The sequence below is a fragment of the Aspergillus oryzae genome, chromosome 2, assembly GCF_000184455.2.
Source record: "Aspergillus oryzae RIB40 DNA, chromosome 2".
NCBI classification, from domain to species: Eukaryota; Fungi; Ascomycota; class Eurotiomycetes; order Eurotiales; family Aspergillaceae; genus Aspergillus; species Aspergillus oryzae.
This window is the reverse complement of record NC_036436.1, coordinates 1,494,929-1,515,389: the sequence shown is the minus strand read 5'-3', so window position 1 is coordinate 1,515,389 and position 20,461 is coordinate 1,494,929. Positions and strand designations below refer to the sequence as shown.

Genomic DNA, 20,461 nt, shown 5'->3' with positions numbered 1-20,461 from the left:
AATCATACATTAATTAGAAAAAGGAGTTATCTTCATTACGATGGCGGATGTTCGGTCGTTACTTCGAAATGAACTGGCTTCTCGCAAGGGCTCAAATCAGACCGGAAGAGCAGCAACGTCAACAACAAACCGCGTCACCAAGAAGCGCAAGGTAGATCCCGAAGATGACTTGACGCGCAAGAAAATGAGACACGCGATCGCAAACGCGGATCCGCAGTCAGCGAATATTCGTACCGTACAGCCACCGAGTGCCCAGTCCCTTGACGAAGACATTGAACTCCCAGAGCAAGATATTACTGGCCCGGAACCCCCATCAGACCAAGAAGCTGAACAGCTTTCCGCTCAACCTAGTGCACAACCATCTGAGGCAGCAGCGGCATCGAATAATACGACTGAGCAACCACAGAATATCGATGAAGACGAATGGGCTGCTTTTGAGCGTGAAGTGGCGGCCCCAACCCGGGCACCACAAGCGCCTGCTGCAGTTGCCGCGCAGGCGACGATATCAGCAGCACCTATTTCTGCTGAGCAACTGGCAGCACAACAAGAGAAAGAAAATGACACAATAACCCGTGGCCGTGAGGCTGAGGCCGAAGGTGAACGTGAGGACGCAGCCCGCTTCTTAGAAGACGAGTTCGACGAGATGGAACAACTAGAGGAGCGGGTTAGACGATTGAAACACAAACGTGAAGAACTAAGAAATATGAGGGCCACAGGGGTAAATGAAGATGATTTGATGGATGGTCCAGCTTCGGCCGCCACGGTGTCAAAAGACCATGAAAAGGGCCAGGAAGACGAGGAAAATGATGATGACGACGATGATGATGACGACGACGATGACGACTGGGATAATTGGAGATTCAGGTAACAGACCTGAAAAGAATCAAACTGGGAAAACGGAAAAGGTGTCATTTTTTTACAAAGGGAGGTCTCGAACTTTTCATAATTACATTGATACCCCATGAGCTATACGAAGTCGCACAAAAGTGTTCTCTAATGTGTCAACATACATCACTGGATTCCAAGCCTGGCGCCCTGGCTATTCTGTATCTATTAGGTATGAGTATTTGTTGTCCTGTGACCTACGTCGAACCAATAATTTGTCTGGAGATATAGAAGGATATGAATGGTCACATAGCCGTGACGGTTCGGCGGGCTGTTCTTGGCCAGACAATAACAATTGAATGGATTTGTACTATTACAAGATCATTACTACATATGCATCACTTCCCTTCCTGGGCTTCCCCTTCCTTTGAAGAGTCTTGCTCGCCCTCTATATGGCTCCGTAGCCCTGCCTTACCTATCCTCAGGGCTTCTTCAATCTCTGCCTCTCCTTCTCGTAGAAGATTCCTCCCACGGGCGAGGTCACCCCACTGCTTCCGCTTGTCCTCTTGCACTTGTTTCTCCCGTTCTGCCAAAGCCTTCTCACGCTTTTCGCGCTCCAATCTCTTACGCTCTGCCTCTTCTCGTTGCTCTGCAGTCATATGCTCACCCTGCTCAGGCGCTGGAGGCAAAGTAGATATGTAGGTCTCAATAAGGGGGTCGCGAACCTTCGCAGGCAGAGAGATATATCTGATATCGGTAATGATAGTTGGAGGGAGAGCTTCCAGGCTCGACGAGCGATTTAAATCATGCAGGGGGACGGACTTCAGCAAGGCGGAGAGTTCGGACTTGCGAGTGCTTTCCGGCTGTTTTAACCGCGACATTAAGTCGCGATAGAATTTCTCTCGGTCCTTATCGGACAGCTGAGAGTCTTTCATTTCGGCCTCCTTGCGATACTTGCGTTTGAATTCCGGCCAATATAGCTTGGGGGTAGCGTGCGCTTCAAGGAAAGCTAGATATTTGATGCGCGGGTCCTTTTTCTCTTGTCTCTCTTTCTGTTCCTTAAGCACTTGGATCCGGTCACGGCTCCAATGAGACCAAACTTCCCTACGTGACCTCATATTCGGAAGCGCGGTGTAACGAGAGTCCTCTATAATCCGGCCCTCTTCAATAATCTTCTCCCAGGTTGCATACGGGTTAATGTGGTAATCATCAAGAAGGTCACGGAACAGAGCAGTTGCGTCTTCTTCTGTGAGTGGTAGTCCCTCAGCACCTTCTTCCCAGCCATCTTCGCCTGGTTCACCATATTCGCCGGGATCAAGGCCATATTCTTCACCCATAGCGGCCAGTTGATACTCGATATCTTCTTCCGTGAACTCCAAGGGTTGTTGTTGGCCATCTTCGCCCTCTGTTTTCGGTCGTTTGGAAGGATGATCCTCCGCATCTTCACCTTCGCTATCTGTAACTTCGACTTCCTCATATTCATCGCTTTCTTCACCTGCATATGCAGCCGGGGTGATTCCTTTCTGCTCATGATGCTGTTTACCAGATGTTTCAGTTTCCCTTTCAAGTACGGAACTCTCGTCATCGATGTCTTCACTGCGCTCCGCCTTTTCTTTTCTCTCTCTCTGTATACGGTCGTACTCCACGACTCCTTTCAATACCTCCGGTGGAATTTTCCAAAAACTTTCCTTTGTTTCAGGGTTGTGGACAAATCTCCTTCCCAATTTGGTTTCAACAAGTACCCAGGGTGCACAGCTGGGTAGGGCATGTTTCGATTTCGGCCTATCTTCCGGTCCTCTATTCCTGCGATCGTGATAGCCTCTTCCTCCACGAAAGCCGCCCCGATTTTGACCGTGTTGAGATGTTGCTTGAATAGACGTGCCGAACCCCAAACCCTGAGGTGCATAAGGCGTCGAGGAAAATGGAGGTAAAGTATCCGGAGTGAGATAAGGATTGTTGTGAGTGGTATCGGGTGCAGACGGGGCCGATTGAGGTTGGGGTGGAGCGGCAGATGCCTGAGGTCTAGTATAGGTGGATTGTTTTGTTTGCGAGTTATAATAATACAAGTGGCCTACAACCGGTCAGACAAGAGAGATTCCATGACAATGGCGATGTGACGCACCCGAAGGAGCTCTATGCTCGGTCCAACCTGGTGGTAGTGGAGGGGGAGGGGTATAGGTGGACTTGAGCATTGTAATCGCGATGCACAGAAAATATGGGTTCGATGAGTTATCGGCTCAAGAATTTCCAGATGTTTGTATCCATAGACGAATTTGGAAAAATACCTTTGTAGCGGAGAGCGCGTGCAATTTTGCGGCAGTCGAGAGCTTCGCATAGAAACTAGAGGTAAAGGCGTGGGCCCGAGCTTGGCAAATAGCAAGCCGCTGGACGCGCAGGGCGAGTTGCCTGGTCACTGACTGTCACTTGGAGCTCACCCCAACCCACCCTACACAGCTTGACCATAGCCCATTCCTCCTCACAACGTCCCTTTCTTTTCCCTCCACCTTCGCCCATCTACAAAGACTCCTTTCTTTCTAGTTGTCCCGCTTTTACGTCACATTCGATATGTCACGACGATACGATTCCAGGGTACACTCATTCCGTAATCCTCTTAGCCCGGAAGCTCTAGCTAACCGATGACGCTGTTCGATAGACTACCATCTTCTCCCCCGAAGGTCGCCTTTACCAGGTTGAATATGCGCTCGAAGCAATTTCGCACGCCGGCACGGCTCTAGGAATTTTGGTTAAGGATGGAATCGTTCTTGCAGCAGAGAAGAAAGTGACTAGCAAGCTGCTAGAGCAGGACACTTCTGCGGAGAAACTTTATACTCTGAACGAGTACGGATGATATCCTTTGCAGACATTTTATCGTGGCTGTATTCAAAAGCTAATCTTCCGGGTAGTAACATGATCTGTGCCGTGGCAGGTATGACGGCAGATGCAAACATCCTAATCAACTACGCCCGACAAGCCGCCCAGCGTTATCTTCTTACCTACGACGAAGAAATCCCATGTGAGCAACTCGTCCGTCGACTGTGTGATCTGAAACAGGGATACACCCAGCATGGTGGTCTCCGTCCATTCGGTGTCTCGTTCATCTATGCCGGCTACGACCCTCTGCGGGAGTTCCAGTTGTACCAGAGCAACCCCAGTGGCAACTACGGTGGTTGGAAGGCCACTAGCGTGGGAGCAAACAACGCAAGTGCCCAGAGCTTGCTCAAACAAGATTACAAGGAAGACTGTGATTTGAAGGAGGCGTGTGCTATGGCCGTCAAGGTTCTGAGCAAGACTATGGACTCCACAAAGTTAAGCAGTGAGAAGAGTAAGTGGCGGCGCATGGAATATTTACCCGATCCCTATCCCACTACTTCCATCTAGCGAAATTTACTAAATCCTCTTTTCACAGTTGAATTTGCAACGGTGGGAAAGACTCAGGAAGGGAAGGTTTACCACCACCTGTGGAATGCTGACGAAATTAATGCTCTGCTGAAGCAGCATGGGCTGGCTAAAGTTGATGACGAGCCCGAGGCTGGGGACATTAAATAGATCATGAAAGAATGCTTCTTGTTCAGTTACTCGATCAAGATAATCCCATATTGTTTCATTGAAAATTCCTATCAGTAATCTACCACAGTCCCGAGACTATTCTTCTTCAAGCTATAGGTCCGTGAAAGCATATGTTGCTGAAACATACCTTGAACACGGAGGAAATGAACATGGAAGTACCAGTAGTTACCACCGGATCTGAAGCGTAACTAATGATGTTCACTGGTGACGTGGCAGGCGGCGACGTCAATTTGCACAACAGACACCCGAGCTCTCATGTCTGCACTCGAGTTCTTCATGCCAATTCGATCAAAATTGCTGCAGAGCAATCCGAATCAAGATAAATGGTCCACGTAGCTTCGAAGGTCCGGTTGCATCTGGCGCTTGGATGATGTTGAATGTACTCCGTACGGAGGGTGTTGGCGTGAAGTCCTCATATATAAACAGTGTCCAGAGACTATCCATTCCCTACTTGCATCTTTACGGCATGATTATTGAAGGAAGGTATCATCATCTACAATAAGTGTTATTGCTTCGGTTCGCTATGAGGTTTTGAGGGTATACGCTTTTCCTTTTTAAGGACGTATTCCATAAAATGAATCGGGAACGCTCCGTGTCAACACCAAAAGTCGGCAGGAGAACACCGACCCTTTCAAGCCGTAAGGGAAAAGGCAACAAGGATCGATGATAGAAGAACTCCACCAGCGCTGTTCATCTTATTACGGACTTGGAAACGAGACGGAGGGCCCGATTAAACCATGCTAACTGAATATGGTTAGCCTCACGTGAGTACATACAATGGACGCGGGGCTTCACATTCATACTAGAAACAATTCAACTTCACCCCGTTTCAGTGGCATTGATGTCCAGATACTAATCGCCAGTGAATGTAGTGCTTATACTGGGTAGCTTAGGAATAAGGGCTGTCTTTCTCCTTCAATTTCTTTGCTCAGTCCCTCTTGCGTTTATCGCAATTGCTTATATATGGGGCCACTTGCCAATCCTTATCGGCGAAGCGCTCACCAAGAACATAGGCGCTTATTGAGTGGAACTGGTCGTTGAGCATACCACACGAGGCGCAAGATTTGCGGAACTTGAGACACTTCATTGGGTCCAATATTCAATCAACAACAGGTTCTCATCAAAATCCAAACTTTTCCTCCAATCGTCGGATGGGTCTGTTTTCACTTTGATGGAAACAACCCAGCATGATGACACAGCCAACTAGCCACATGAGCAAAATGACCCATGATTGTGAGACATGAAACCATTACACTGAAATTAAGACTGAACTGAAAAGAAATCGCAAATGAGGGAATCTAAAAAAGAATAAAAAAATCCAGCTCCAGTTCGCCAGCGCCATAGTCCCCTATTATTAAGAAACGGCAACTCAAGACAGTGCTTTTCGTCGGTCATCACGCTCTCTCTGAAGCTGGCGGATCTCCTTGTCAAGCTCCATTATGAGCCTCTGTGATCGATCCATGGAGGCCACAAGAGTGCTTCCCTCCCGTTTCCACCGGTTCAACCGTTCCATCTCGGCGCTTCGCCGCCGGTACTTGGTCTCAATCTTCTCACAAAGACGGCATTGTGTCGTCTCAAACTCGGTCATGTTAACAAGTCTCATACCGCACGTCTCGCCAGTACGGTACTCGTAATTGCAACGGTGAGCAAAATTGGTCCAACTCCAATCTCCACACGCATATCTCTTCTGGTTGTAAAAACACATGCCTATCAGATCAGTTAGAGAACTCCTGTCCGGGGTCACGATCAAACTCACTGGTGCTTGGTGCAGTTTCGCTGTTTCACCTTCTGCCTTATATTCTATTGGCTCGATCCGGTGGTCCTACCGCCCTCCGAATATATGATAGGCTAGGCTTGAACAAAGCCTATTGAACTTTGATGGGGATTTTATAAGTTGAAACGCGTTATATCAAGATCAAGACTTTATGTCTTATGGATTTGCTTGAGGGGATATACTTTGAAACGATTAATGATCCAGATAACATCGAGATGAAGGATCGTTGGTCCTATTTATGTTTTGTGAGCAGCTTCTATGTTACTGCTCAGCCAGTTCTTGTTACTATGCCCATTCATTGTCGATCAGTGCCTCTGGTGTGTGATGGCTTATCGTCCACAGCATTCTACCATCACATTCGCATCACCTCCCTTGAATGCTTCTTGCGGTTGGCTACAACGAGTTTGCCCAACAGTGGAGACACGAGATGTCCGCAACATTCCTTTTTTGGGTTGATTGTAATCAGTCGGTGCTTCATGGATGCATGCACCCTGCTGTCGTGGCGAAATAATCTATGCTGCCTCAAGTCGAACATTCGAAAATCCCTCATCGCGAATCATTGTTTCGCGGTCCTAGCTTGGCTCGGACTGCCATTGCTGCCTTGGGTGCTCAATTGACCATCCCCGCTTCATCTATGCATCTGTGTTTCGTATGAAGCCATCGTTCGAGAACCATATGCTTTCACCCTTACCGAGTCAAAGCTTCTGCATGATCCGTCACTTTGCTGCCAGCTGTCATCCCGTCTTACACAGGTGCCCTGTTTTGATTGTTATTTTTTATTGATTTTTCTTTTTCTAAATCTAGGGGCAACCTAGCTACCGAACTTAGAGGGGAAAGTCAATGGACAAAAAAATAGAACCCCTTCTGTTTTGCAATATTACTATGGTTCGTCAGAGATCATCCCCTACATGTCTATGTGAATATTCATTGACGATTTGTGACCAATTAGTTTAGACACCACATACTTCCTTTTTGTGTTATAGTATCAGAATTTGGATATACCATTTTTACTGATTGATGAAATGGATCCTGGTGAGATCTTCATTTTTCTTTTTCATTTTCTTTCTTTTCTTGGCCTGTTCGGCTGCTGGTATGCTTCCAATTAGACTCGATGTCCGTGTCTGGTTGCAACCCTACCTGACTTCCTCCACTCTATTATTTTGTCTCCCAACCCCGTTTACAGGGATATCTATCTTTGGTGGCAATTGGTGTCTCGCATCCTGCGCATGTTCCCGTTTTGACTAAATGTTTCTGCACTTAGTGGCAACAGACGCGTCACTAAAAGATATCGATTGGCATCCATTGCGCCGTGAAACTCGGTCTTGGTCAACTACCCTTTCTTAGAGTGGTGTGATGAGGTCAATTATTAGGAGACGATCATTTTTCAGCTGATCTTTCACAGCTGCAGACGAATAATCCCGCATCCCCCCCGCCCAGGTGCAGGGTTTGTTCTTCACTTACCTACCTTACTCGGGTGAGATGATAGGATAGGATATGACTATTGTCTCTGCCATGGCAGGCACAAACCGTGGTACGGTACACCTCCTGTTGAGCCCATGCAGCTGCACTAGAATTCGGAGACTGACGTGGCGCCCCTTGTCTCGTTCAAACACTCAAATTTTCATCTCTTGAGGCTGATGGAGGAAGTTCGAGGCGAAATTTTGGTCATCCCGTCCTTCATTGAGTGACGGGCAAAACGGTTTTGATGTGTGCCTTCTGGAATTGACAAATGAATAAGCAGAACTCTTTGGGCCTCCGCTTTCCCGAGCTTTTAGGTTGTATTTCCAAAAGGTGCCCTCGCACAGCTGTCTATTCGTTACAACGAAGGATTGCCGGCTCATCCGAACTGAGTGCTAGGACAATGAGCCGTCGAACAGCGGATCCATGGAAAGGGGTTGATGCCAACTCAGCGGCGCCGGTGCTAGCTTACTACCGTGACGAAGAAGCAACATTGACGATTGACTGTACACCACCTACTGAAGTGACTGATTCTGGTTCTACAACATCATTTGCCACCCTCACACATTGTCTCCCACCCCGTGCTATTTAGGAAATTACTAAACTATCCTTGGTCGTGGCGATTGGCATTTAGAAACAAGGATCAGGAAAACAGTGGTGACAAGTTCTACCCAATCGACAAGAATTTTTATTTCGGCTCAGAGACCGTCACCTTGTCCTATCCGGCGGACTTATGCGTTTCTATATTAGAAAGGTGTATTTCATTAACTCTAACGACGTTGAAATTGAATATATAACCCCCACATGCACGGTCCACTGTGCTGGGTTCTCCAGTCCCGTGATCGTAGTGTTACGCCGGAATCCTCTGCACATCCACGCATATGTGTTTTGTGAGCAGCAAATGGAAAGACTTAGGTTTGCTCTCGAAATTTTAAGGTGAGAGAGCCTTCATCACTGTGTGACCCTTATGCGTTCGGATTGGCCCATGGCTGAAAGCATGCTAAATATCGGCAGCGAATTGTATCCAATAGAATCTGAATATATGCAGCTAATAAGCAACCCTGTCAAGTACATCCCTAGCTCCAGGGATCTTGAATACGGGTTCCACTGACTCGCACATAGGAGACTCAGGGCGGCTCCTCGCATCTGCAAGCTAACAGCTGCCAGCAGTCTTTCTGCGTAATTCATGTTCCAGGACTTTAGCTTTGCATATGCCCGTATCACCCTTGCTTCATACGTGGGGCTTGAACTAGATATCGGACTTCGACAGGGGTTTGGTACGATTGCATTTGGAGATACCACTTGAGTTGGGCTTGCGGGCAGTGGCCCGACCGCTGACGCCAGTGTGATCGCCATCGAATTTGCACTGGGCCCCGCTAGATCCTTATACGTAGTCGAATCAACAGGCGCAGGCCTTAACATTTCCGCCAAAGTGCGGCAGACACGATCTTGGAACCTACACTAGGGCCACTGGCAAAGTGTGGCTCTATATGCACAGTCACTGTGCCATCACAATGAGGCAGCTACGCCTCAACTGAGGTCATTGACGTGGCAGACGTAGGTCTATCTGATGTCAATTAGTTTTAGTTGCCTTACTTCTCCCTCAAGGCGTCACAGTCTTCGGTCTAAGGGAGTCCTCAGGCAGTTATGCAGCCAACCTAACCTTTTCAAATATACCAAAGTATTATCGCCGTTTACGGGCACTCTTCCTGTCCCTCCACAAAAATAAAAAATAAAAGAATCACGCGTGTGCTGCTCCTACGTGTATGCACGAGAGTACAAGGCCAGAGTTTGGCGAACACGTGCTCGACCCCAGTACATTGCCCGCTTAGCTAGATATAGTCCTCAATGTATTAACCTGCCCTGTGGCATACTCCCCAGACTTCAACATTTAAGCCTACGTAGTTGCCCTGTGATGCTGTCATGATCACGTGGTAAAGTAATGCCCTGAATGTACTCACTGTAGAAGAATGACGTCAACGTGATCAATGGGATAAAGTACAAGCTCGCCCACCGAAGTGCAAATCCCAGGTTTTTTTCTTCAACTCAACCTCTCCATTTCGAAGAGCTCCATTACCGTTCTTTAATACAGGTAATTCTCGTCTATACCTTGGTACACCACACTGGTCATTAATAACACTCCAGGAAGCTACTTATTCGTCTTATGTCAACCACCATTCTACTAGACTTATACCTTCAATTCTCCTGCTGTTAGCAACAAATATTCACCAATCCGCTATCGCAAACATGTCAATGCTCAAGCAACTCACCTCAATTACTATCCGGCTGGGCCAGCCCTTCAAAACCGCCAACCTCCGAGCCCAGCCACTCATCCAGCCAATCAACCAAAACAGGCGAGCCTTCCATGCCTCCCCAAGACCTCAAACAACCCATCAGCAGAAGGAGGAGGAAAGTAGATTTCACGATCGGAACATGCTTGACCCTCAGCGAAACGAAGGCACCCAAACGGGTACGGACAATGAAGTCGCTGGCCATCCATCCGCCTTTGACCCAAACACGACGAGACCTGAGACCGAAGTCCAAGAGTCCGAGAATGAGAGCCAACAGCAAGGTAAAGTTAGCAACCCGCTGAACGTTAGCCCGGGAAATACCGAAGTGAGTGGCACACGACCGACGCAGGAGGGCCTACCGGATCGGAACGAAGAGAAAGAGGCGACGAGTGGAAGGGGAGCGGCGCGGAAGAATAAAGAGGTGAACAAGCCAAAGAATTAAACAGGGTTGTACAATGGAGATTCAGCCACATTATCTGAATACCCCGTGTTTGGCACATACTGGAGTTTACATAAATCTTGTTCTATGAAAGAATACATGTTTCATTTCATTTTTTGTGAGAACCAGTAAGCACTATCATTATTATGTATGAAAATAATCTTACGATTATCTATGAAAACTATACATCCGCTCTTTTGACTTAGTTCTTTGACCCAGCCCCATATTTGATAATGTCGCTACCACCCAGGACCCAAACCTTCTCACTACCGGTAGGAACATCCCCTTCCAAAGCCTTGAGTCCTGCGTTGACGGCGGCTCTTGCGATAACGTCCGCCTCCTGAGCCCATCCGTCCTTTAGTCCAGAGTGTATCTTTCCGGCAAATCCAGCAATACAGCGGATCGCAGCTTCCATTGGCCGGCTCTCTTCTCTCTGCCCAGCAATGAGACCCGGACGCAGAATCACGGTCCTCTCAAACCCTAGCGCCTTCACGTCTTCTTCAATTTCAGCCTTCATACGGGGATATGCGAAGTATGCATTCTTATCAGCTCCGGCGGATGAGATCAGAACGTAAACCTTGGTACCAGCATCGCGCGCTGCACGTGCCATCTCAACGTTCAGACCATGTTCTATTTTGTACTGGTTCTCAAAACCTCCTGCACTTGCACGAGTAGTGGCAAATGCGGAAAAGAAGATAGATGGCGTGGGAGTGAGCGAGGAGAGCTCACTGGCCCAGCGCGACGTATCGTCGGATACGATTGTGGTCAGTTTGGTCTGGGCGGCAGATGCGGCTTGTGGAGTGCGACGGGAGATTGTATCCACACGAGCAACAGAGGGATGTGCGAGAAGGTTGTTGAGGATGAAACTCCCCTTTAAAACCCGGCCATGACAAGGAGTCAATAGTTAGCCACGACGCACTACTAGTTTACAGTAGATGGACAATCTAGGGGGGAGATAATGTGTCTGGTTGCGATAAGGATAGTCATATGAAGCACTTACCACCATTCCGGTACATCCGATTAAGGCTGTATTGGCCATCTTTACAAATATGTAGCAACTGTGATTGCTGTTCAAAATGAGGTTAGTTGGTTGAAATTATCCGCAGGTGCTAATAGTAGTAGAAGATGACGTCGGGTTGATTAGTGAACAAACTACCGATTATCGATTATCAATTGGGCTAGACTCAAACAGGATGTTTCTGCCTCAGGCTATGAAGAAATTGGAGAATTTCCCGCGATCGGTGAATAATGCGGAGAAGTGCCGGAAGTGGCGAGTTCTGCCGCCGTTTACCGCTGTAGATGCCGATAAAAAATCTAATCGATAAGAGAGAACGAAAGAATCACGCAATTCACGCTAACCGCAATAGGCAAGGGCTCCCTGGGGATTTCTATAGACTGCGGATGGGGGGTTCGACTCTTTTTACCCCATTGCCTCCCACTTTGTGATTCATTCCTTTCATTCCTTTTCTTGTCTTCATACTTGTTTGTTTGACCTGTATCTAGACAGGAATTTTTGTCGGGATGGCTTCTTCCTCCCCAGCCTTGTCGGCTCTAGAGGGCCCGACCTATGTGACTGCGCAGACGCTTATCCAGCAAGTGGCGTATGTCCTGAGTGATAAGATCTTCTCCTATTCTCCAGAGTCCTTCGACCTCGATGCCGCTCTCAAGCAATGGGCCTCCAGCCAAGAGTCCAATGCCAATGGCGAAACTCCTGCCATCCAAGCAATGGAAACCCGTCAGGGTGCTGGTAACATCGCCCTTGGCTACCTGTTTTCTCAAGACTTCGACTTGAAGAAGCGCCATGTTCCCCAAGGCATTGTCGCCTCTTCTGCCACCCTTCCTTATATGCGCACAGCCTTGGAGCAGCTTTCTCTGCTGTACTCAGTTGCCAGCCCTGTTGCCGCGCATGTTGCTGCTGTCGACTATGCCGGAGAGGAGGGCTTGGTTTCCGACTATGCGTCCGCCCTTTCTCTTGCTGAAGAGCTTGGACTGGGTCTCGTTTCTAGTGCCTCCGTTCACGAGTCGCAGCACATGGCGCTGCTCACGACTTTACTCGCGTCGGTCTTGCCCTCTGTTCATATTTACGATGGTGTTCGCGTTGGACGTGAAACCACCAGGGTCATCGACGTTCTGAGCCAGGCGGGTCTTTCTCGCACCTATGAAGCTGTCCGTAAGACCTTGGAAGATTCCCGTAGCCGTCACCTTGACACCCAGGGAAAGCTACTGGAGCTGCTCCAGTCTCTTAACGGTGAACTCGGCACGGACTATGGTCTCTTCGAGTACCACGGCCATGTGGAGCCGGTCTCTGTTTTGGTTGCTTTTGGTACCGTCGAGGCATCTCTTACTGCCCAGATTGCCCGCTCTCTGGCCAAGGATGGTGTTCGTGTTGGTGTTATCAACGTTCGTGTTTACCGTCCATTTGTGGAGGAGGAGTTTCTCCGAGTGCTACCCCAGTCTGTGAAGACTGTTGGTGTCCTAGGCCAGGTTGCCAACGAGCAAGCTGTTCAAGAACAGGGCGTCCGGTCTGCTCTATACGAAGATGTCCTTGCCGCTTTGACTTTTGCTACTGGCCGTGAGAATGTCCCTACCTGTGTGGATATCAAGTATGCCCGCTCCCAGCGCTGGGACTTGATCAACACCGCAGCTGCATTCCAGCTTATCTCTGAAAAGCCTATCGTTCAGACTAATGGCCAGACTGTGCCTCTTCAGTTGCTCGACCCCTCTGCGGTCCAAGAATATATCTTCTGGGATGTCGATACCTCTGCCTGCGATAATGCTGCCGCTGCACTGTCTCAAGCCCTTGCTGCCGATTCAGCAAGCAACGTGACCACCAACAAGACTCACGACAACCTTGTCCAGGGAGGTGTAGTACGTATTGATATCCGCAAGAGCTCCAAGACTCTGGAAGCTCCCTATGCCATCACTGCCGCCAACACCGCATACGTTGGAGATATCAAGCTTCTTGCAGACATCGACATTGCTGCCTCTGTCCAGAACAACGGCAACCTTATCATCAACGCTCCTGGCGTGAAGGATGAGGATCTGGAGAAGAAGCTTCCTGTAGCCTTCCGGCAGCAGGTTGCGGAACGTGGAATTTCTCTCTACATTGTTGACCCCTCCGTCACCGGCGACGAGTCGCTCGACTCCGTTGTTCTCCAGACTGCTTTCCTGCGAGTAGCACTTCCTTCGCTGGAAGAGGTCGGCCTCAAGAAGCTGGGATCGATCACCGGTAATGTTGAATCTCTTGAGAATGTCAGCAAGGATCTTGATAAGCTGCTTCGCCAAATTGAGATTCCCGAGGCATGGAAAACGCCCGAGGAAGGCTTTGAGGCTCCTCAGCTTCCCAAGGACATCTCTCCCAACAGCTTTGTCTCGTTCGATAAGGAGGATTCTGAGCCTGCTTCTCTTCTCAAGGACTGGCAGACTGCCGCGAAGGGCCTGGCTTTCAAGGAGGCCTACGGAACCAAGACTGCTCTCCGGCCTGATACTGCTGCCAAGACCTTTACTGTCCATGTCAAGGAGAACAGACGTCTGACCCCTGTCACTTATGACCGGAACATCTTCCACATCGAATTCGACTTGGGTGATTCTGGTCTTACGTATGACATCGGTGAGGCTCTTGGTGTTCACGCTGAGAATGACGTCAAGGAGGTCTCTGACTTCATTGCATTCTATGGTCTGAACGCCGACGATATCGTCGAGGTGCCTAGCCGTGAGGACCCAGCCGTGCTGGAGAATCGTACGGTGTTCCAGGCTCTCACACAAAATGTTGATATTTTCGGTCGCCCGCCTAAACGCTTCTACGAGGCTCTTGCTGAATTCGCAACTGATGAGAAGGAAAAGACCGACCTTCTTACCCTGGGAGGTCCCGAGGGCGCTGTGGAATTCAAGCGTCGCTCCGAGGTTGATACCGTTACTTATGCTGACATTTTGCTTGAATATCCCTCTGCTCACCCTGAATTCCATGACTTGATCCGTATTGTCGGTCCTCTTAAGCGTCGTGAATATTCCATCGCCTCTTGCCAGAAGGTGACTCCTAACTCCGTGGCGCTCATGATCGTCGCCGTCAACTGGGTGGCTCCGAACGGCCGTGACCGATTTGGTCTGGCCACCCGCTACCTCAGCAGGCTTCAACCTGGCTCCCCCATCACCGTCAGTGTGAAATCTAGTGTGATGAAGTTGCCGCCTAAGTCCACCCAGCCTATTATCATGGCAGGTCTTGGTACAGGTCTTGCTCCTTTCCGTGCCTTTGTGCAGCACCGTGCACTTGAGAAGGCCCAGGGCAAGGAGATTGGTGCTGTTTTGTTGTACATGGGCTCTCGTCACCAGCGCGAAGAGTACTGCTATGGTGAGGAGTGGGAGGCCTACCAAGAGGCTGGTGTTATCACTCTCCTTGGCCGTGCCTTCTCCCGTGACCAGCCCGAGAAGATCTATATCCAGGATCGCATGCGCCAGACTTTGCCTGAGATCGTGGATGCTTACATCCGGGAAGAGGGATCTTTCTACCTTTGCGGTCCCACATGGCCGGTGCCCGATGTTACTGCCGTGCTGGAAGAAGCAATTGCCATCGAGGCTAAGGCCAACGGCAAGAAGGTTGATACTAGAAGGGAAATTGAGAAACTCAAGGATGAGGAGAGATACGTCCTTGAGGTGTACTAGAGGGCTTGATGAAAACGTTTTTGCTGATCCATAAAATTTCTTTTCGAGTTTCTCTGCATGAAGTTGGCACGAAGGTGATGACCATCCTGTTTTGGTTTAGCGCTTGTTAGCATCCACGCACCTGATCTATAGAAATAGAGTTACTACTTGCCTTTCAACCTCTCCACTTTCGCCGAATAAAACCATAAATAGAGGAGACCTATACTTTACTTAAACTACTATGATCATAGCCACAGTACAGCGCCTTATGTCAAGGTCTTGATCATGACTCCTATAAATCTGCTGGTCGATCTGGGGACCCATGCGGTTCCCACTTGGCCAAGCTTCTCCCATTCTATTACCACACTGAATTCTGAATTTGGTATACACACATACCCTTTCGAATGATATATTTTGTATCCTTTGGGTATCTTCTATATAGTCTTTTGTAGTGTAGATGTCTTTTCCAAAAACACCGCCTCATTATGCATCCATGGTCCTGGCCTCTCAACAGCCCGACTTTCGTGAGTTTATAATGAAAAGGCACGCACGTAAAATTTTTAGAAAAACCAATCAAGAAATGCTGACGTCTCAAGCCCGACCCAGAGCCCCCAATTTCGTCTTTCCATAGGCACCGCCTTTTTCTTTCCTCAATTCCAGTGCTCTCCGGTACGGAGGAGCTGTAGGTGGCTGGACGGGATCTAAGCTTACATGGTCAGGGGGAAGAGTGTAGGACGCGTCGGAATCCCAAGAAGAGAGGTCGCCGCAGGCGATGAAAGGAGGAATCCACCTGTTCTCGACGGCAAATCTCTCCGTCACAGGCTTTTGAGAGAGGGGTTCTGGTGCAGAAGAGTTATCGGAATCGGCATGCAGCATGCGGACCTGGTTCTCCTTATGAGGTTCGGTTGAAGTAACGGTCTTTGTAGTCGTGAGATCAGCTCCGGGTTTGGCCTCAGAGTCAACGTCCATCACCTCTACACCGACGTTACCATCGGCGGACACAGTATGCGCCACTGCTGCGCCACCAAATAGCGGGTTCTTAAGAGCATCTATACCCATGGAGCCACCGTGAATGGATGGTGGGATGAAGCCTTCGCAGACTACGAACGCTTCCAGACTGCTTGCTCGACTACTTCTCGGCTTTGCGACGCTGACCTTCTCGAAGACGGTACGAAGCTGTGCATAGATAAGGTCGACATCACGACCACGGAAGATCTTGGCCACGAATTTGCCTCCAGGGCGGAGAACGCCTAGAGCGAGGTTCAGCGCGGCGTAGAGCAGCTGGGATTGGATGTAGATGTCTAGGTCGTGCAGACCAGTGACATCTGGGGCACCATCGGAGATAACAAGGTCGACAGGATGCGGTTGGCGGAGAGAAGATGGGGAAGATGTGGTGGAATCGTAAGCCTCCGGGTCCAAGGCGCGGAGAAGAAGAGGGATTGTGGACGGGTGTGTAATATCTGCCTTAAGGGTTGTGATGCCTTCCAGCGGCGCCATCGGTTGGAGATCAATAGAGACAATCTTGACATTCTTCCTGGGTTTCAACTCCTCCATAGCCGCATCTCCATCAACATTGTTGTCCGTCGCATCACCGTTCGCATTCGCCAGAGCGGCCGCTTCCTTGCCTTTCTTCTCCACCCACGCCCTACGCCCGAAGCTCTCGCCCTTAATCAACACCCGACTCAAAACCTGACTCCAGCTCCCTGGTGCTGCGCAAAGATCCACAACTCGTGTCACTTTCTCCGGGTTCTCGTGCTCGAATAGATCGAATTGCTCATCGATCTGGATTAGCTTGAACGCTGAGCGCGCACGCCAATTTTGTTCCTTGGCCAGTCGGTAGTACGCATCGCGCTTGTCCTTGGAGGATTTACCCATATTCGCGGTGTCGGCGCGACGGCTGAAACTATACCAATGGGTAGGTAAAGAAGAGTGATTTTCAATGAATTTCTCCGTGGGGCAGAGGCGGGCGTGCCGATAAGATTGACTCTAAGGCGGCGAGCGGAGGGCTTTTTTTCTGCCGCTCTTTTTCCCTTCTCCGCGCCAAAAAATAATTCTTCAAAAACCAGAAACAACATATATCCTCATAATTGCTTCCAGGTCCTAGTCATGGGTCAGAAACGGCAGCGGGACCAAAAGGGTCCGGGATCCTTTGCGAAGAAAAGGAAGAAGAGCGCAAAGCCTAGCGATGCGACTGCGGAAGACAGCGACTGGGATGGCATTGTCGGAATGAATGAGCTCAACTGGAAGGAGGTAGCTCTGCCGGATCGTCTTGAAGACGCTGGTGGTTTTTTTGGATTGGAGGAAATTGAGGGTGTAGATATTATCCGGTCAGAAGGAAATGGTGAGATTAAATTCAAGGTATGTTCTTTGCGCCGCGGTTTTGAGCGATCTCTAGTGACACCCATTAGGCAAAGGCTGGAAAACCGAAAAAGTCAATTCTGAAGAAGAAAGAGCCGGAGGAAACGAATACTCAGTCTGATGATGAATGGGAAGGTTTCGGCGACGACGATCAGGCTGTATCCCAGGAGGAGTCGAAGGAGACCCAAGACGAACCCAACGAGTCCGACAAGAAGGCGAAGGTGAAAGAGAGCAAAAATGCAAAGAAGGAGAAGAAAAAAAACGCAAAGGATGCGAGGAAAGAACAGAAAGAAAAGGCTGTTGAAAGCAAGGAAGACAAGGGTATTAAATCCGGACTCTCGTTTGCAGCCCTTCAGGAAGAAGAAGACGACGGAGCGGACGTCTCTGCTTGGGAGTCTCTTGGGCTCTCCCCCGAAATTCTCGCTGGTATCTCGAAAATGAAGTTCACCACGCCAACGTCTGTTCAAAAGGCTTGCATTCCTCCCATTTTGGATGGTCGCGATGTCATCGGAAAGGCTTCGACAGGTTCTGGAAAAACGCTCGCTTTCGGAATCCCCATTCTAGAGTACTATCTGGAAAAGTTACGGAGTAAAACCCAAAAGGATTCAGAAAAGACCGAGACCACACCGATCGCGCTTGTTTTATCGCCCACCAGAGAGCTGGCGCATCAGCTCGCGAAGCATATTGGGGAGGTGGTCAGCCATGCCCCGGGCGTCAATGCTAGAATTGCGCTCTTAACAGGTGGCTTGTCATTGCAAAAGCAACAGAGAGTCCTTACCAACGCTGATATCGTAATCGGTACGCCTGGTCGAGTGTGGGAAGTTCTCAGCTCTGGACATGGTCTGATCCGCAAGATGCAGGCGATAAAATTCCTTGTCATTGATGAGGCCGATCGACTTCTGAGTGAAGGACATTTCAAGGAAGCTCACGAGATATTGGCGGCTCTTGACCGTGTCGTGGATGGAGAGTTTCCGGACGAGTCAAGCGACGAATCTGACGATGAATTAGACCCCAAGTCTGGGAGACAGACCCTGGTTTTCTCAGCTACATTCCACCGTGACCTTCAGCAGAAGCTGGCGGGCAAAGGCAAGTGGACAGGCGGTGATATCATGAGCCAAAAGGAGTCGATGGAGTATCTTCTTCAAAAACTCAACTTCCGCGAGGAGAAGCCTAGGTTTATTGACGTGAACCCAGTCTCGCAGATGGCAGAGAACCTTAAGGAGGGTATTGTAGAGTGCGCTGCTATGGAAAAGGTACGTCTCAAACCAAGCGAATAGTTATAGTCAGACTAACAATTTATGCAGGACCTCTTTCTTTACACACTTCTGCTCTATCACCCTAAACATCGTACGCTGGTTTTCACGAATTCTATATCCGCCGTCCGACGACTAACTCAGCTCCTACAAACCCTCCAACTCCCAGCCCTTGCTCTTCACTCTTCTATGGCCCAAAAGGCACGACTTCGTTCCGTCGAACGATTTTCCTCTCCCTCATCAGACCCTAGCTCCATCCTTGTCGCCACTGACGTTGCTGCGCGTGGACTCGACATCAAGGGTATTGACTTTGTAGTCCATTACCACGCCCCTCGTACTGCGGACGCATATGTCCACCGGTCTGGTCGTACAGCGCGTGCTGGGGCATCGGGAAAGAGCGTCATCATCTGCTCTCCGGACGAAATGGTCGGCGTGGTCCGACTGGCTGCAAAGGTGCATGCGAACATGGCCAACAGAAAGAAGGTTCCTCTTGAATCGTTGGAGTTAGACCGTCGAGTCGTGTCTCGTGTCAAACAGCGAGTCACATTAGCGGCTCGGATCGTTGACTCCAATATCGCCAAGGAGAAGGTTTCGTCCGAGGACAACTGGCTCCGCACGGCAGCAGAAGATCTTGGGGTTGACTATGACAGCGAGGAGTTCGACAATGCCGCAGCGCGCGGGCGCGGGCGCGGACGTGGACGACAGGAGCGCGAACGGAAGGCTGGAAGCACTTCCAAGGGGGAATTAGCGGGGATGCGCGCCGAATTGAAACAACTACTCTCACAGAGAGTGAATGTGGGTGTGAGTGAGCGGTATCTGACTTCGGGGCGAGTTGATATCGAGGCACTCCTGCGTGGGGAGGGTAACAATTCCTTCCTAGGGCAAGTGGATCCGTTGGATTTCTAATTGCAACATGTACATAAAGCATAACAGGACTATTGAATGTATACACTGAGACAGCATATTCAAGTCCCTGCGTAGGCTACCAAGCTAACGTCCTCGAAGAACACTATCTCTTCCTGAAGATTGGATTGGACCAATTTGAATTGACTCTAGGAAATACGAGGCTAAAGAGAACATCTCCCATTACTTCCTACCATCGTGGCGGCACTTTTATTCCCATCTTGCATGTACACTGCCCTAATGTGTTTCCACACTCATAACAGACGGCAGCGCCGCAGATACAGCTTATAACGATTAATATCGATTGGTGAAGGTATTGCCTGAAGGGGATTCCACCTACTACAGAGCGCTACAGCCCTGGTCGCGTTGCAGCATACGGAGACATTGGGGACAGTTCCTCCTTTTTTTCTTCGCCGCCAATTTGAGAAATTGTCTTGTTCCGTCGTTAGGGACATTGTTGCACATCCCTCGGTGGGAGGACTCTTTGCAAGAGGTACAGGTTCTCTGGAGGCAATGGTTGCATACCCTGAAGCGATCGCGACAGCGAGAAGGAGCAAGGTATAGTGCGCAGTCCGGATTGGAACAATATGTTTTATTAGTATCTTTAAGTTCTGTCATTTTGTCTTTGAAGCGTTTGGTCGTGTCTTGACTTAGGCACGCACTGGCGAGCCAAAGCGGGATCTCCTCGAAACAGCATCTTGGCGGCCAGAAATAACTACTGCCGTCGAGGGTGCTCTCAAAAAATGTGGACATGCAGGGATAGCAATAACTGTGGGAACATAGGGCTTTCAACGTAGCACGGCGTTCGATGGGCTCCGTACACGCTGCACACTGGACAAGTTTCTTGGCTTTGGCTGCAGGTTTCTTCTTTTTTGTCTTTGGCGCGGCGAGTTCTGTCTTTTCTGTTTCATATCAGAGGTCTGACTTTGTAAAGCTGGCATTGTGGTAGTGTTTA

At 49.4% G+C, this 20,461-nt stretch overlaps 7 protein-coding genes across 7 annotated transcripts; 4 read left to right on the top strand and 3 right to left on the bottom strand.

Annotated features, from left to right (window-relative positions):
• Positions 1–652: 652 nt before the first annotated feature.
• On the bottom strand, positions 653–3,017 carry AO090001000575 (FF domain protein; the record flags this gene model as incomplete). Its single annotated transcript, XM_023234615.1, has 3 exons — positions 653–694; positions 1,551–2,896; positions 2,948–3,017. 3 exons carry the CDS (start codon positions 3,015–3,017, stop codon positions 653–655), a joined length of 1,458 nt encoding a protein of 485 aa, XP_023089722.1.
• A 373-nt stretch (positions 3,018–3,390) lies between these two features.
• On the top strand, positions 3,391–4,371 carry pre9 (proteasome core particle subunit alpha 3; the record flags this gene model as incomplete). Its single annotated transcript, XM_001819033.3, has 4 exons — positions 3,391–3,414; positions 3,479–3,663; positions 3,729–4,147; positions 4,232–4,371. The coding sequence occupies 4 exons, from the start codon at positions 3,391–3,393 to the stop codon at positions 4,369–4,371; spliced, it is 768 nt and encodes a 255-aa protein (XP_001819085.1).
• A 5,223-nt stretch (positions 4,372–9,594) lies between these two features.
• Positions 9,595–10,357, top strand: AO090001000573 (uncharacterized protein; the record flags this gene model as incomplete). Its single annotated transcript, XM_023234614.1, has 3 exons — positions 9,595–9,605; positions 9,656–9,716; positions 9,770–10,357. The coding sequence occupies 3 exons, from the start codon at positions 9,595–9,597 to the stop codon at positions 10,355–10,357; spliced, it is 660 nt and encodes a 219-aa protein (XP_023089721.1).
• A 199-nt stretch (positions 10,358–10,556) lies between these two features.
• On the bottom strand, positions 10,557–11,393 carry AO090001000572 (uncharacterized protein; the record flags this gene model as incomplete). Its single annotated transcript, XM_001819031.3, has 2 exons — positions 10,557–11,225; positions 11,355–11,393. 2 exons carry the CDS (start codon positions 11,391–11,393, stop codon positions 10,557–10,559), a joined length of 708 nt encoding a protein of 235 aa, XP_001819083.1.
• Positions 11,394–11,875: 482 nt separating this feature from the next.
• AO090001000571 (sulfite reductase subunit alpha) lies at positions 11,876–15,013 on the top strand (the record flags this gene model as incomplete). Its single annotated transcript, XM_001819030.1, has 1 exon — positions 11,876–15,013. One exon carries the CDS (start codon positions 11,876–11,878, stop codon positions 15,011–15,013), a length of 3,138 nt encoding a protein of 1,045 aa, XP_001819082.1.
• A 570-nt stretch (positions 15,014–15,583) lies between these two features.
• Positions 15,584–16,867, bottom strand: AO090001000570 (tRNA methyltransferase TRM7; the record flags this gene model as incomplete). The annotated part of the gene is made up of 1 exon (XM_023234613.1): positions 15,584–16,867. One exon carries the CDS (start codon positions 16,865–16,867, stop codon positions 15,584–15,586), a length of 1,284 nt encoding a protein of 427 aa, XP_023089720.1.
• Positions 16,868–17,098: 231 nt separating this feature from the next.
• mak5 (ATP-dependent RNA helicase MAK5) lies at positions 17,099–19,509 on the top strand (the record flags this gene model as incomplete). Its single annotated transcript, XM_023234612.1, has 3 exons — positions 17,099–17,350; positions 17,437–18,603; positions 18,655–19,509. The coding sequence occupies 3 exons, from the start codon at positions 17,099–17,101 to the stop codon at positions 19,507–19,509; spliced, it is 2,274 nt and encodes a 757-aa protein (XP_023089719.1).
• Between the last annotated feature and the right edge of the window lie 952 nt (positions 19,510–20,461).